General features: G+C 43.7%; 1 protein-coding gene across 1 annotated transcript in view; it reads left to right on the forward strand.

Annotated features, from left to right (window-relative positions):
• Positions 1–2430: 2430 nt before the first annotated feature.
• Positions 2431–16802, forward strand: part of LOC308283110 (uncharacterized protein) — a gene marked incomplete at both ends in the record, with an annotated part of 48643 nt that continues 34271 nt past the window's right edge. Inside the window, 4 exons of the mRNA XM_080723493.1 lie at positions 2431–3862; positions 5928–5988; positions 11536–11870; positions 12392–12999. Coding sequence (XP_080579619.1) covers positions 2431–3862; positions 5928–5988; positions 11536–11870; positions 12392–12999 — 2436 coding nt within the window. The remainder of the gene's footprint in view (positions 3863–5927; positions 5989–11535; positions 11871–12391; positions 13000–16802) is intronic.

The raw sequence follows: 16802 nt of genomic DNA on the forward strand, positions 1-16802 counted from the left end.
ACACTATGGCACATTAGGAGTCCACTAGGACAGTGGTTCTCAAATGTTTTATTTTTGAGGACCCTGTAGCAAGACCCTCACAGCTCTGAGGGGCCTTTTCCACCGGCAAAGAACCGGTTCCAGAACCAGTGTCGGTTCAACTTTCTTGGAACCTTGGTTCGTTCTTGCGAGGAACCACGGATTTTGTTGTTCCCGTTCGGAACAAACTTTTAAGGTTCGGAACCAACTCCGGTTCTCGGTGGAAAAGCTCACCTCTGGTTCATCCCATAGGCGGGAGGAAGAACCAGAACCGTTTCTTTGCCGGTGGAAAAGGCCCCTAGGAGTGTACAAATGGAACCAAATGGACCCGTAGGATCCATTTGGTTCCATGTGTACACTCGCAGAGTTACACACCTGTAATGGTCATTTAGAGCTACTGTAGCTCTTTGCGTCCAAGACAAAAAAATTGTTTGATTTCCACCACAAGCCAACATGGTGATGAACCCTGTTTATAAATCATGGGTGCTTTATAGTGTTTGTCATCAAACATGGTGTAACTACTTTATGACCAAGACTGGTCAGGGAGAACAATGTAATGCTGCTCCACTGGGGTGTCAATAATCGCCACATGAATAAAATGAATATCAAATAACTGAATATCTAAAAACTGAATCAAGCAACTTAAAATCTGTCCAGGGTGTTGCCTGGTCAGATGATAAAATTACCTTTTTTTCATTTTTTTCTTCTTCTTTTTCTTTTTTATGCTTTTTATGCACTTAGCACATGCAAAAAAGCAGTCCATCTGTAACCAGCTGTGGAAATAAGGCATTTAATGTTATTCTATGTGTACTGTGCAATGTGCATGCATGGATATGCTCATTATCTGGGTTAGGCAGGCAGTGGACAGAAAAACATTAAAAACAATATACTGCAATTGTTTGTACTAATATCATGAGTAATATCGATATTGAGGTATTCAACAACGTTATCAAATATCAAAGGTTTTCCTAATATCGCCCAGCCTTAGTGTCAAGCATAAAGGCTGGGCGATATTAGGATATTACTCAAGATATTAGTAAAAACAATTGCATCATGTAGTTTTAATGTTTTTCTGCTTTATGTCCACTGCCTGCCTAATCCATAATGCACACAGCACAGTAGAAGGGTTAGGTAGGTTTTATTGAAATAACCACACCTGGTTACTACAGATGGACTGCTTTTTTGCATGCGCTACGTGCATGCATGCGTGTGGCTGTTATTTAATTTGACACATACACCAATACCTCATTTCAAGCCGCCTTTGTCGATATCTATACCTTGCATGTTGATACCTCGATATTGATACATTTTCGATATATTGCTCAGCCTTGGCCTACATACAATTTTACACAAAAAAGCCTTTTAGTGTTAGGATTTTAAAAATGTGCAGGGTCTGCATTAGCCTGGCAACAGCCTGACTCGAGAAAGGGAGGACATTGGTGATGATGTAGCTCTGGATGGCCGTGCCAGGCTAGGTTTGCAGTGCCCTAAGGCTGTTCCACAGGTGTGGTGCAGGCCTGGTCAGACCAACAATTCAGTTTTACCCAGGTGTAGTGATAGTTTGTTGTCATTGAGCCAGGTGCAGATCTTATCAAGTTCAGAGCTAAGGGCCTTTTCAACATTCATTTGTCCGAGACTAGGAGAGCCGAGTCATATGTCGTTTACATATAGCCTATTAGGAACAATAAAGGCCCTGGTATGCTTCCTTATGGAACGCCACACTGTTTTAATCAATTCTCTCTGTCTTTCTCTCTTTCTCTCAGGTGGCTGATAATGACTGACATCTAGTGGAGTCTCTCAACAGTACAACTACTGTAAAGAACAAAGAACACATCACATGGTAGGCCATGACAGCAGAATGAATGATCAAAACAAACTTTCAGATGGCCAGTGTCTTAGTGTGTTGAAATACACTTTAGATATTCACTGCAAGTAGAAAGACTGGACACATTTAGTAGCATCCCTATTATGGATGGAGCATTCACTGAAAATAGCTGATCTACAAACTCACAATGCCCTTGTTACTATGCGTTGTGAGATTGTAGATCATCCATTTTCGACAAAAGATATTTTGTGTAGCCTGAATACTGTCAATTAAATATAGGAGTTTAAGTGAATAATAAGAATGATAACTTGTTCTAATTCATGAACAGGCTGTATTGCTATTGCAAGCTGTAAGATTCATACATAATACAGGTTTATACAACATTGAGGGAATATAAATGTTTAATCTGGTCATTGATCTACTCACACTTCTTGAATACTTGAGAACGAATCCTCTCTTCTCTCTCTCTCTCTCTCTCTCTCTCTCTCTCTCTCTCTCTCTCTCTCTCTCTCCAGCACTGTTTGGAGACTCACTGATCAGTGAGGTGAAGTTGGATGTGAACTGGTGAGTCTTACAAACCAAAGAAAATGGCAGAGAACATTTCTCTCGAATGTTCCCTTTGTGTAGAGACTTTCAAAGACCCTGTATCTCTGAGCTGTCATCACAGCTTCTGTTATAACTGCCTGAAAAAATTCTGGGAACAAACTAAAAACAAGAACTGTCCCATTTGCAAGAGAAAAGCTTCAAAGGGTCTTGGTATTGACTTTACGCTGAAGAAACTAGCTGACTCTTATGCTTCAAGGAAGAAAGCTGAGTCAGGTGAAGTGGAAGTGTCTTGTGAACATTCAGAGGAGCCTAAACTGTTCTGTGGGGAAGTCAAGGTGTTGTGTAGTAAACATCAAGAGGATCCTAAGCTGTTCTGTGAGGAAGAACAAAGAGTGTTGTGTCTTATCTGTGACTTCCCTCACCATCGTGGTCACACTCTGGTACCTGTAGGACAAGCAGTCAATAACCTGAAGGACCAACTGAAGCCTGACCTCAAGTCTCTACAGGACAAGAGAAACAAATACAAAGAGGTTGAACAGAAATACAATGAAGTGGTTCAACACAACAAGAAGCAGGTGATGACCGCAGAGAGGCGGATCAAAGAAGAGTTTGAAAAGATGCACCAGTTCCTGAGAGAGGAAGAGAAGACCAGACTGGCTACTCTGAGGGAGGAAGAGGAGCAGAAGGTGAAGATTGTGAGCAGAGAGATGAAGATCATTCAGGAGCAGATCTCCTCTCTCTCAGACAGCATCTCTGCTGTAGAACAAGAGCTGCAGAAGCCCAGTGTGTCATTTCTCAGCAGTTATAAACACACTCAGACCAGTGCCAGAGTCCAGTGTAAACTGTCAGAACCACAGCTTGTCTCTGGAGCTCTGATAGACGCGGCCAAACACCTGGAAAACCTGACCTTCAGAGTGTGGGAGAAGATGAAGGATAAGGTCAAGTTCACTCCTGTCATTCTGGACCCAAACACAGCACACCCCTGTCTCTGTCTGTCTGAAGACCTGACCAGTGTGAGACATGCAGACACAAAGCAGCAGCTTCCTGACAACCCAGAGAGGTTCACTCAGTATGCCCATGTTCTGGGTTCAGAGGGCTTCAGTTCAGGAAAACACAGCTGGGAGGTTGAGGTTGGAGACCTTCCTGGCTGGAATATAGGTTTGGCTAAAGAGTCTGTTGACAGGAAGGGAGAGATATATGCCACACCAGAATTCGGAGTATGGTGTTTATCGCGGATAAGTGGGAAGTACACTGAAGTGGATGGAAAAACCCTCCCATTGAAGAGAAATCCTCAGAGGATCAGAGTCCAGCTGGACTACGACAGGGGGGAGGTGTCCTTCTACGACCCTGAAGACATGACTCACATCTACACTCATAAATACACTTTCACTGAGAACCTCTACCCTTATTTCTCTATTGGAAAAGCTGGTGATGCTAAAACCATTGATATCAAAGTCTGCCAAGCAGAGACATGTCTCTCTGTGAAGATATAGAGATGTCAGTGTTTGCATGAAACCACATTAAACATTGCATCCCTGTTTTGGGGAGAAACATTCAGTGAACACAGATCTACAAGCTCACAACACGTCAATTTCAAAGAGTAAAACAAAAAGAAAACCCACAATATGTGGATATGTGCATGCGTGCAAGCTTGCTCACTGGTGCACACATGTGTTCGTGAGTATAAACACTGTTGTACAGTATGATATCCTTTATTAAAGTGTTCATTCATCATCAGTAACAGTCATCTATGATCAAATCATCTTCATATCCACTCTGCTCACTGTTTACCAGCACAAACACCTGGACTGGATTTCACAATGACTGGACTGATTGATTATATAAGTGTCATAAACCGGTTGTTTATTTGGAGGTTTAGAATGAACTGAAGTTGAGTTTGGCTTTGCTAACGTTGGGGGGTTTGTAAAGTGTTTTACTACATTAATTGAAGATACTGCTATCATCCTAGACCTAGATTATTGCTCTTCACACGTTCACAATTAAACTTTTACATTCAACACCAAATTCAAACATTGTAAATCAGCTTCAGCTGGTGAGAATATTGTGCCTTGTATACCTATTACCAGGATGAATAGAAGTATCTACTTAATCAGGACAAATATTTAACAATAATATCAGAACTTTCATATTAATGAACATGTTTAACTTTCATGCTGAGTTGATATTACATTTTTAATATTGGATTAAGTGGTGTTTTATATTTCATACTATGACTATGGCTTAAATTGCTTTTAGTTTTTCCGTTTACATTGGATTGGATGAAAATGAAGGCTGACACATGAAGAGAATATTCAATATGTCATTTATTCATTCTTAATTCTTAATTACTTAATAAACATTTGTAGCAGCATCATTGCTTGTAAGGACAAAAACATATGTTTATTGATAATATCAGAATTGGAGTAAAACACATAAGAGAACAGAACTATGAGGTTAATATAATAGAAACCCAAACAGACCAAATCAAAGGTAAAATAGAGTGATGTGCAGAATAAATGAGCGAATAAGGGTAGAAACAGATTGAATGAAAACTACATAAGCCCATTTTCCACTGGCCCAACTCCACACCACTCCACACCACACCGCCCACTTGTGCCAGGTTTTCCACTACAAGGACCTGGGTAGAGTGGTGTGAAAGTGGTACTAAACAGGGTACTAAAAAGTATCCACTCTAGAGTAGGTCTGAGCTAGGCCAAACAGGGCCAAACACTTCATAATGACTGATCACTCACTGACTTTTCATTTAGACCACCAGGATATAGTTGTAATACATGATAATAGATTCTATTGTGTTATAACCACTATTATAATCTATTATAGTGTATTTTAATTATCATAGTAATACATGAATACTTTATAATGTATAATAATCACAGTTATAATCCATTACAGTGCATTATAATTAGGATAGTTGTAATACACATTTATATTGTATTATAATCACAGTTAAAAGGGTCAATTTGTTTCTTACCGATAGGGGTACTTTTTTGTAATGAGAAATGTAGATATTTGTATGTGGTGCTGTGTGGTTTGGTGTAGTGTGGTGTAGTGTGGTGTAGTGTGGTGCTAAAACTGCAGTGGAAAAGGGGCTATAGAGAAGCTACAGTAGCTCAGTGTTGTCAACACAGCTGTTAGTATTCATTTGATAGAGAAAACATGTCAATGTCATTTATCCTCTGACTGATAAACTGACTGCAGGACAGTATAGACGTTAAAACATGTGTCAATGTGTTCTCTGTAATGTATTCTATGACTAATAAACTGACTGCATGTCAGTAGAACTAACATTGACCTAAAGAAACCCGAAAACAATAGTTGATGTAAAGTAGACCACTGCCCTGATAAATTAATAACCTTATTTCCAATAATAAAATGTGTGTCAGTGTGTTTACATCCAGCCTGGTTTCCATGGTAATCATCAACAATTGGACTTTCTACTGGTTTTGATGGAACCCAACCCTTATCAGCAGCTGCAATGGAAGTTTAATTCCTTCTGATGTTTCCTCCTGTGTGATAGCGCCCCCAAGTGGACGGCCCTCATTCCTACAACAGAATGGAGCGTTTGAGTTGTCCTCAAAGTGACTCATTTTGGTTAAATGAAACACTCTGAATGTAGTTCTAAGAGCGGCCATTTCTTGGGTAAACGCAGCCTTACATAGGTGTTCTGATTAGACTATAGCATTAGTTCTATGCAATCAAACAATTGAAACACCTGTGTTTTGACCCAAAAAATGGCCGTTAAGGACTACAATGACGTAGCCGCTGGCACACACTATAACAGATGAGATCACACATCTCCATAGAAACATGTGTTCAATAATCATGACATCATCACCGCCTTCCTCATCAAACCTCATCATCATCATCATCATCCTCATCACTTTTTTAAATCCTCGATTTGTTTCTACCCACATTGAGCTGGTAGATCTGCTATGTTTTGCATATAGGCATGCAAGGGTTTGAGTCAGCATATTTAAATGTAAACATAAATATGCTGACTTTGATTTTGTCCATCATTTGAACATATGTATCCTACAGGCTACAGCTGAACATCTCCACTGGAATGAGATGCAGTTTATATATCAAACTCTTTACAGGTTTCAATAAAGTAGGTACTTAACCACCGTTAACTTATAATAACACAGATCATGTTATATTAGAATGTTCAGAGTATATAGCTCTGCATTCAACACCATTGTACCATCTAAACTGGTGTTGAAGCTCAGAGGTCTCGGTCTAAGCAGCTGTAACTGGTTGTTTGATTTTCTGACTGGCAGACCACAGTGTGTACGTATTGGGGATGGATGTTCTACCACTATTCTTACCAGAACCGGGTCCCTCGAGGCTGCTGCCTTATATTAGTCCTCTATAGCTTGTTCACATTGACTGTGTCGCCAGAATAAAGAACAAGAGCATAATACAATTTGAGGATAATAATAATAATAATAATAAACTTTATTTGTATATCAGAGTTACAGAGTTGCAGATCAAAGTGCTTCACAGGTAGATATACAATAAGTACCTCAAACATAAAATGTTAATACAATAAAAAAGGCAACAATCGATAAACAGATGTGCAATAGTAAGATATATAATAAAATCAGGTTAAACATTCAAAAATAAGAAATGGAAAACAAATAGTATTCAGTACATTATAACCATGAACAGGAAACATCATCAAAGTGCTGAGGGTGTTATGAGGGGGCTGGACTAAAAGATGCTGTGCGAATGCTAACCTGAAGAGGTATGTTTTTAAACCGTGTTTGAAGCTCTCTGTGGAGATTGCTTCTCCGATTTCCTGAGGGAGTGTGTTCCACAATTTTGTTGTGTGGTAGAAAAATGCTGCCTCTCATTTGGCACACAGTTAGAACATGCCAAATGGAACATTTTTGGCTATAGGGACATCGCAGATTTGTCTTGGGAAACTTGTGAGAGCCAATCAAAGTTGGGCTCTCATAGACTTTACTATAAAGTAAAATAATACAAAAAATAAATATGTTTTAAGTAGCATGTGAGGGGTCAAACTAGGGTTTTTTCATGATTCTGAATCAGCCCAAAGAATGTTTTTTGTGCGAAACAATTCAGAATCATGAAAAAACCCTAGTTTGACCCCTCACATGCTACTTAAAGCAGTCATTTTGTGTATTATTTTACTGAGTAGTTTTGATTGGCTCCCACCAGTTTCCCAAGACAAATCTGCGATGTCCCTATAGCCAAAAATGTTCCATTTTGTATGTGTGCGAAATATCATGCTTCTATCATAAAGTGCACGATTCCATCAACATACTGCCCAAAACACTCGGACTATAAGGAAGAGTGGGAACATGACATAATATTTACATTTTATTTTTCTTCCAAAATGTTTATGTAATATGATGTTGTGTAGAGTAGGCCTATACATTAGAACATGATTGAACATTTGACAATTAAGGTCTAAAATTACAATTGCTACAAAACCAGTCAAAAGTAGCCTAATGGTATACCTTGCATGTTCACATCATGTGTACGTTATACTCCTTGTGATAGCCACACCAGCGCACATTAAAACATGTTGGACGCTAATTAATTTAGTTTATATTTTCAGCACTATGCTACAAACATAAAGGACTACACACAGAACCGGGGTAACATGTCCTTAGGTCGAACTCCCTTTGGTCCGACAAACTAAACCTAACCTTAACCCTAACCCTAACCTCAGTAAAACTATGCCTAAACCTAACCCTAACCTCAGTCGACCCAACGGGAGTTCGACCTATGTAGGCGAGTGACAAATAGTCAAAAAGTGCTTTAGTTTTCGAGATACTCCTACCGGAGGTAGGACCAAACACAACATAGTTTTTCCTCATCTCTAAGGTCTCTCATACATGAAATGGATTCTTGTATAAAAATATTTTACTGCAAAAGTGGTGAAATTGATATATAAAGTTATACTCCCCAAATTAAAAATAAAGCCTGTCCATCTGGGAGTTGAGGCATATAAACTCATGTAGATTCACAATGGAAGCTCTGAGAGGTATACTTGATGCTAGGACATCCCTCTACATTCTAGAGAAGACCTAATGTCAATATGTGAATGGAAATGGAAGATATAGTCATTTGAACACATACCTACAATAGGCGAAAATGTAAATCTATGTAGAGTGCTCTTTTTACTTTGTAGTGACTCTGGCATGGATTGCCATATCAACACATATGATGGCTTGTTGGAAAGGGGTGGTTCTACTGAACTGAGCAATACCAATTGTGTAAAGGTAGCTTGTATACTCGTGGAGTTATATCACTAAACATATATGGTGTCCCAAACGGGGGAAATGTAAACCATCCTAATGAAATCACACCGATTAGTTTTATTTTCAATTCACTTATCAAGGGTGGAACATGTTTACAAATTCACTTCAGTAGATGTCCCTAAAATGTATGAAATGTCCAAAAGTTTAGAAAATTTGCCATTTTATGCAACCTGAACAATACAGCAGAGAGAAATGCAGGGCTACAGTAGCACTCAAATTATTTAGCAAACCTGGCTGAGGGAATCCAAGCTCTATACCCATTTGATGCTCAATGTTTTCCTATAATAACAATCCTATAGACATTATATCATTTAGCATATTGGTTAAAATTAAGTTATACTACAGTATTTGGCTGCACCTGTTCTCTCTGCATCTTATAGCCTACATGGGCTTCTTCATAAACTGACATGTAAATCATTGCAAATATTTTGGAAATAGAAAAGATGAGAAGGACCTTGCCGAATCAAGAGTGGAGAGTGACCAAGCTTAAAGTTCCATAAAGTGTAATAGAGCCTCTCCAATAGCCCTATTGTATGTTGTGCAGCACTTTTTCGTCGACCCTGGTGGTTTTTAAATGTGCTCTAGAAATAAAATTGACTTGACTTGACAATACAATAGCAGCACCCTGACTCTATTTCACCAGAATGGAACAGAGCATTAAGTGGTATCAATAATATGGTTACTACTGTACATAGAGCCTATCAATAGTGTACGTACAACATTATGTTGTACGTACACTATAGTCAACATACATGTAGATACTGTACAAATGTATGTCTTTAATTTTAGTTTAGCTGAAACATTGGATCCAAATCTTTGTATCATTTGTGGTAAACATTTAGAAATAGAAACATTATCCTTTTTTCAAAAAAGCCCACTGCAGAAGGCCTTCCCAATTGCATAGTAAATGTTGCTCAACAGAGAGATGATGGTGTTCTTTTTGTGTTTTTTTGGGCTTTTATGCCTTTATTAATAGGACAGTAGACTGACAGGAAAGATGGGGAGTAACATGCGGCAAAGATTGTCCAGATCAGGAATTGAACCGGTGACGCCGCCAGGCATCCATGCCTATGTGGCAATGCCTAAGTGGTATGCGCCCAAACCAGTAGGCCAGCGGGCATCCGATATACTTTATTTCTAAATTAAGTATCTTATTATCATGTATCATGTAAAGCAAATAAGAAAAACAACAGTAAGCAACACGTTGCAAGTGTTGATAGAGAGAGCATACATGCACCAGAAGACAGAGTAGGGTTGATACATTGTTTAACATACAAAACGATTTTTTTCATTTGTGGGAAGACCCGTACAAGACCATAACATCTGACAGCCATTATGACTGGTATAGCTAAGAGTACCAGAGACAAGGTCCTTCATGCAGCATCAGAAAGGTTGATGAAGTTGTACATCTGCGGTTGCTCTCGTACAATACGTTTGTGAATGATGCCAAATATCATGAAAGCTGCATTAAACACCACATCTCTACAACTAAGTATAGCAGCTGCTAGACTAAAAAAGTTATGGTGACATACTGAGGACTGAGGAAGAAATTAGATGATCCAACTGAAAAGCTCATACAGCATTACAATCTGTGGAATGACACAGAAGAAAGTCCAAAGTGTGCCCACACTGTGGAGCTGCAGGTAAATCAAGAAAGGACATGGACCAGTGTCTTCAGTATGTCATCATAAACCTTAGTTTAGTGTCATCACTTCAATTTCTTTAGAGAAAAGAGTTTTGCCAATGACTTCAATTAACTTATAAGCCATAGATACTGATCTGCTGTTTTTTCTTTTTAATCTGGCAGCTGCTGTATTTAATTGTAGAGATGTGTTTTTTAAGGCAGCGTTTATGATATTTGGCATCATATACAGAGCTATGGGTACGAGAGCAACCACTGATGTACAACTTCATCAACCTTTCTGATGCTGCATGAAGGACTGGTCTTGTACTGGCCTTCCCACAAATGTTTTTTTTGTTTTTTTTTTGTTTTTTCATATATATCTTTACCCGTATTAAACAGGTTAAACGATATCAACCATTATCAGTCTTCTTGATGAGACAAGTTCAAGTTCATTCATTGTTTGTCCCAGAAGGTCGATTTGGTTGCAGCAATATTTAAAAGCATACATCAGTCACAGAAGACTTGTACAGTTATTGTTTGTTCTACTACATGATACATGTGTCACGGTTTGCAGAAGTCTGAACCCAAACGCAGAGCCACAAGCAGAGTAGATTCAAAGTAAAGATTTATTAACAGAAGTTAATCTTACAAACATACGCAGAACTAGTTGCAAGCAAAAACTGAGTTCAAAAAGGCTTAACTCAAAAGCAGTTCAAAAAAGGTCCAAAACAATACAAGGCCTAACAGAGGCACACTGCTTAAATCATGAAGTCCAAAAACCTACACTTTTCAGAACAGAAACACAAGGCAGTAAGCAACACTCGAGAAGTCCATGAATGACAAAACTTACAGCGGTGCAAAGTCCAAACACAAGGCAGTAAGCAACACTCGAGAAGTCCATGAATGCAAAGTCCAAGGCAGAGGCAAGGTGACATCAAACAATGTACTGGCAGTGTGTGTGAAGAATGAGTCCAGTCTTATAGTGAGTAGGATGATTGAGAGGAGTGGTTACAGGTGTGGAAGGGGCATGGCACTTGGGGCTGATGAGGGAGTGAAGACAGGTGAGTGAGAATTCTGGAAGGCAAGAGGCATAGCATGCCCACACCAAGACACAGTATGGCCACACAGCGCCACAGTGTGGCCACACAGTGCCACAGACCATGACAGTACCTCCCCCTAAAGGGACGGCTTCCAGACGTCCCACCATGTAGATCAGGAAACCCAAGCAGGGCGGGTGGAGGGGGTCTGGAGGAGGGAGACCAAGGCAGGGGACTGGAGACAAAAACTCCAACGATTGGCCCGGTGGCTGTGATGAGGAAAAACCAGAGGCATCGGAAGGACGGCCAGGATGATGGGGCGAGGCAGCAGCTGTGTTTTCGGGAGGGCGGCCTGGATGCTGGGGCGAGGCAGCAGCTGTGTCGTCGGGAGGACGGCCTGGATGCTGGGACGAGGCAGCAGCTGTGTCGTCGGGAGGACGGCCTGGATGCTGGGACGAGGCAGCAGCTGTGTCGTCGGGAGGACGGCCTGGATGCAGGACCAGGGCTGAGCCAGTGATGTCAGGCGGACGGCCTGGATGCAGGACCAGGGCTGAGTCGGTGACATCCGGAGAACGGCCAGGATGGAGAAACGGGGCAGAAGAGGCGCCATCCGGCGAACGGGCAGGACGGAAAGAAGAGGCAGATGATGTGTCATCTGGAGGAAGGCCTGGACACTGGGACGGGGCAGCTGCAACGATGTCGTCAGGCGGGTGGCTAGATGAGGAGTCGTTTGGCGGACGGCCGGAATGCCGAGTCGTGGCGGCAGCCGTAGAGGTGTCGTCCGGCGGGCGGCCTGGACACCGAGACGTGGCAGCAGACGCAGGGGTGTTGTCCGGCGGTTGGCCAGGATGCAATGACGAACCAGCAGGCGCAGAGTTGTCATTCGGCGGGCGGCCGGGATGCCGAGTCGAGGCGGCAGCCGCAGAGAAGGTCTTGTCCGATGGACGGCCTGGATGTTGGGCGGCAGCAGCAGAGGCGCCGTTAGGCGGACAGCCAGGATGGTGAGAAGAGGCAAATGAAGCGTCGTCAGGAGACGAGGACCCAGGAGGAGATGCCAGGGATGCTGCAGATGATGCCTGGGATGCAGTAGACACTGGAGGTGGCACCGGGGATGCAGCAGACACTGGAGGCGGCTCCAGGGATGCTACTGGCGGTGTCAGGGATGCTGCAGGCTCGGGAGACCAGGTCAGGGCTGCAGACGGGACTGCAGACTCAGAAGACGAGGTCAGGACTGCAGACGGGACTGCAGGCTCAGGAGGCCAGGTCAGGACTGCAGACGGGACTGCAGGCTCAGGAGTCGAGGACAGGGCTGCAGACCGGACTGCAGGCTCAGGAGTCAAGGAAAGGGCTGCAGACGGGACTGCAGGCTCAGGAGTCGAGGAAAGGGCTGCAGACGGGACTGCAGGCTCAGGAGTCGAGGGAGCTGCAGACGGGGCTGCAAACTCAGTAGTCGGCTCAGGAGTCGAGGACAGGGCTGCAGACGGGACTGCAGGCTCAGGAGTCGAGGACAGGGCTGCAGACCGGACTGCAGGCTCAGGAGTCGAGGAAAGGGCTGCAGACGGGACTGCAGGCTCAGGAGTCGAGGGAGCTGCAGACGGGGCTGCAAACTCAGTAGTCGATGGAGCTGCAGACGAGCAGGTCAGCGGCGAGCCATGCTGCGGCGAGCTGGGCTGTGGTGAGCCGGGCTGCGGAGAGCTGGAGCTGGGCTGCGGGGAGCTGGAGCTGGGCTGCAGGGAGCTGGAGCTGGGCTGCAGGGAACTGGAGCTTGGCTGCGGAGAGCTGGAGCTGGGCTGCAGGGAGCTGGAGCTGGAGCTGGGCTGCGGAGAGCTGGAGCTGGGCTGCAGGGAGCTGGAGCTGGAGCTGGGCTGCGGAGAGCTGGAGCTGGGCTGCAGGGATCTGGAGCTGGGCTGCTGAGAGCTGGGCAGCTGGGACCGTGGAGGAGGTACCGGTGGCGACTGGGTGGTGGCAGGAGACAGACTTGATTTGGCTCTGACTCTGGACCGGTGGGCTATTGTGGCTTGGTGACCCATGGAGAGGTTTGCCCGTTTGGTGGCACCACGAGGACCTCCTAGAGCCAACCTGGTGCCCATGAAAGGGTCTAAGGCTGGATCATTCTGTCACGGTTCGGTGTTGTGGTGGTGAGGACCCAAATGCAGAACTGAACTCAAAAAGGCAGGAAACCACGGAGGACAGATAACAAGACTTTACTGAACTTAACAAAACATAGGAACTGACAGCAAACAATGATCCAGCACAGAGAGCAGGTACAGGGAGGATTAAATAGTCTCTGGACAACTAGGTAATCTGGGAACAGCTCACAGCTGTGAGGTAGGGAGGAGTTCAGATTGTCAATCAGGTACTCACAGGAGGGGAGGGGGCGAGCAAAGTGTGGTAGAAACATGGGACAGGCAAGGGCGGCAAGGGCCAGACCCAAACTGTGACAGTACCTCCCCTCCAAGGGGGCCAGTACATTCTGTCACGGTTTGCAGAAGTCTGAACCCAAACGCAGAGCCACAAGCAGAGTAGATTCAAAGTAAAGATTTATTAACAGAAGTTAATCTTACAAACATACGCAGAACTAGTTGCAAGCAAAAACTGAGTTCAAAAAGGCTTAACTCAAAAGCAGTTCAAAAAAGGTCCAAAACAATACAAGGCCTAACAGAGGCACACTGCTTAAATCATGAAGTCCAAAAACCTACACTTTTCAGAACAGAAACACAAGGCAGTAAGCAACACTCGAGAAGTCCATGAATGACAAAACTTACAGCGGTGCAAAGTCCAAACACAAGGCAGTAAGCAACACTCGAGAAGTCCATGAATGCAAAGTCCAAGGCAGAGGCAAGGTGACATCAAACAATGTACTGGCAGTGTGTGTGAAGAATGAGTCCAGTCTTATAGTGAGTAGGATGATTGAGAGGAGTGGTTACAGGTGTGGAAGGGGCATGGCACTTGGGGCTGATGAGGGAGTGAAGACAGGTGAGTGAGAATTCTGGAAGGCAAGAGGCATAGCATGCCCACACCAAGACACAGTATGGCCACACAGCGCCACAGTGTGGCCACACAGTGCCACAGACCATGACAACATGATAATGTATACTACCTTATTTTGAAGGAAAGTAAGTATGTCAATTTGTAATTTTATGTATATGGGTTTTATGAACATCACCATCTCTCTGTTCAGCAAAATTTATACAGTACATTGAAGGCCTTTTGCTGTGGCCTTTTTGACATTTTGGGTCTTGTTTCTTTCCTTTTTCCAAATGTTTACCACATTGATGAGATTTGGAATGTTTGTGGATCACTCTCCATTCTGTTTAAAACATAAAGAATTATAATAATAAACACTTTGTACAGTATCGATGTTGTACGTACACCAGAGCACACGAGCGGAGTGGAGCGGGACGGAAAGCCGCTCCGCGCTCCAGGGGTCTATGGTACCGTTCACTCTTCGCTCATGTCGCGCCCCCCGCCGCTCCGCTCCTCCCCGCTCCGCTCGATTTGCGTATCGCTCCGCTCACCGCTCACTCCGCGCTCCGCTCAGGGTCGTCAAAAAGCAGCAAAAAAAAAATTCTGAAACACTTTCTCCTTCGCCAGTGTGTTCCCATCCAACACAAACGCCTGCGGTAATGTGAGCCTCGGCTTGATGGAGATCTATCTAGGCAATCTAATCATTGTATTTTAAGACGGGCAATATTAAATCATGTTGGTTATTGATTAGGCTAATCACCACAACCGAGAGAGGGAGGCGAGTTGTGGCGTGTGTTTTTCATTCAGCAAAATCAGTCTCACTTGCGTTTAAAATCGTATCCTTTGACTGGCTTAACTGACACAAGGTAGGCTACTTATTATAACATAGCCGCTGCCTAGCCTACTTGTGTGGATGATATAGATACATTTTGTGAAATCTTGATGAAGGGAATTCTCTGTCTGTTCTCCTCTCCGCGGTAACGACATATGGCTGCACTGCCACTACTGCACCCGGCACTGTTTTGTTGGAAACATGCGGTGCGCGGCCCCAACAGGGTCGGCCAGGAGCGGAGGAGGTCTGCGAGGAGCGCTCCGAAGCCGCTCAGACCCGTTTGAAAAGTCGCTCGCTCACGCTCACGTCAAAAACGGCCCGCTCCGCTCCCCGCGCCGCTCGCGCTCCACTCCGCTCGTATGCTCTGACGTACACTATCATTAGGTTCTCTTTACAGTAACCATGTTACCAGTGATACTATTTAAGTCTTGTTCCATTCTGGTGAAATGGTCAGCTCTATTACACTAAATGAAACTTTAAGCTAGGTCACTCTTCAGCAAGCTGATTAGCTACTTGATTTGGCAAGTCCTTCTGATCTCTTCACAATTCAAAATATTTGCAATGATGCACTTGTCAGTTTATGAAAAAGCCCACATAGGCTATAAGATACAGATAGAACAGGTGGAGCCAAATACTGTAATATAGCTCGAATGTAATGTGTTAAATTATATAAACTGCTCCGAATTTAATGACTTGCTTTAATGAGGATAATGCTTTTCTTTCATATTATTTTTTATCACCCGATTTTGTAACCCATTTTTCACCCAGTGCCAATTGCCTAAGCTGTAATCCTGGGCTCTGCTCTCCCTCTGCCAACCTGGGGAGAGCCCTGAACTGAGCTCATGCTTCCTTCAGTGCACAAGGAGTGAGCAGGCCGCTTCTTGTCACCTGACAGGGAGGAGTTTCCCCAGTTGGACGTAGCGCGTGGAAGGAACACGTTATTCCAATCAGTTCCTTTCCCCTCCATCAGGCGCCCCGGCTGGTCAGGGGGAGGCAGTATAGAGACCAGGATTACTGCATGTTTTTGTGAGGGTATCTACCCTAGGAGACACGGGGAGAACATGCAAACTCCACACAGAAAGGCCCTTTTGCCAACCCCACCTAGGGTATAGGCACTGATGATGCGGAGGAGGGAACATGCCCCCCAGTGCCCACAGCGTCCTCCGGCGGGAATCGACCCCAGGACCTTCTAGCTGTGAGGCAACAGCTCTACCGACTGGGCCACAGTGCCCCCTAATGAGGATAATCTTTTTTTTTTTTTTTTTTTAAGATTTGTTTTTGGGCTTTTTGCCTTTATTTGATAGGATAGTAGGCTGACAGGAAATGGGGAGAGAGATGGGGAATGACATGTGGCAAAGGTCGTCCGGATCGGGAATCGAACCGGCGATGCCAGCAGGCATCATAGCCTTGTATGTGGTATGCGCCTTGACCACTAGGCCAGCGGGCGCCCCGCTAATGAGGATAATCTTGAGCATCAAATGTGTAGAGCTTGGTTTCCCTCAGCTAGGTTTGTTAAATAATTTGAGTTCTGCTGTAGGCCTGCATTTCTCTCTGCACTATTGTTCAGGATGCATTTGGGACACCATATACGTTTAGTGATATAACTCCATGAGTATACAAGCTACCTTTACACGATTGGTAT

The sequence above is a fragment of the Nannobrachium achirus genome, assembly GCF_963921795.1.
Source record: "Nannobrachium achirus genome assembly, chromosome: 4".
In the NCBI taxonomy this organism is placed as follows: Eukaryota; Metazoa; Chordata; class Actinopteri; order Myctophiformes; family Myctophidae; genus Nannobrachium; species Nannobrachium achirus.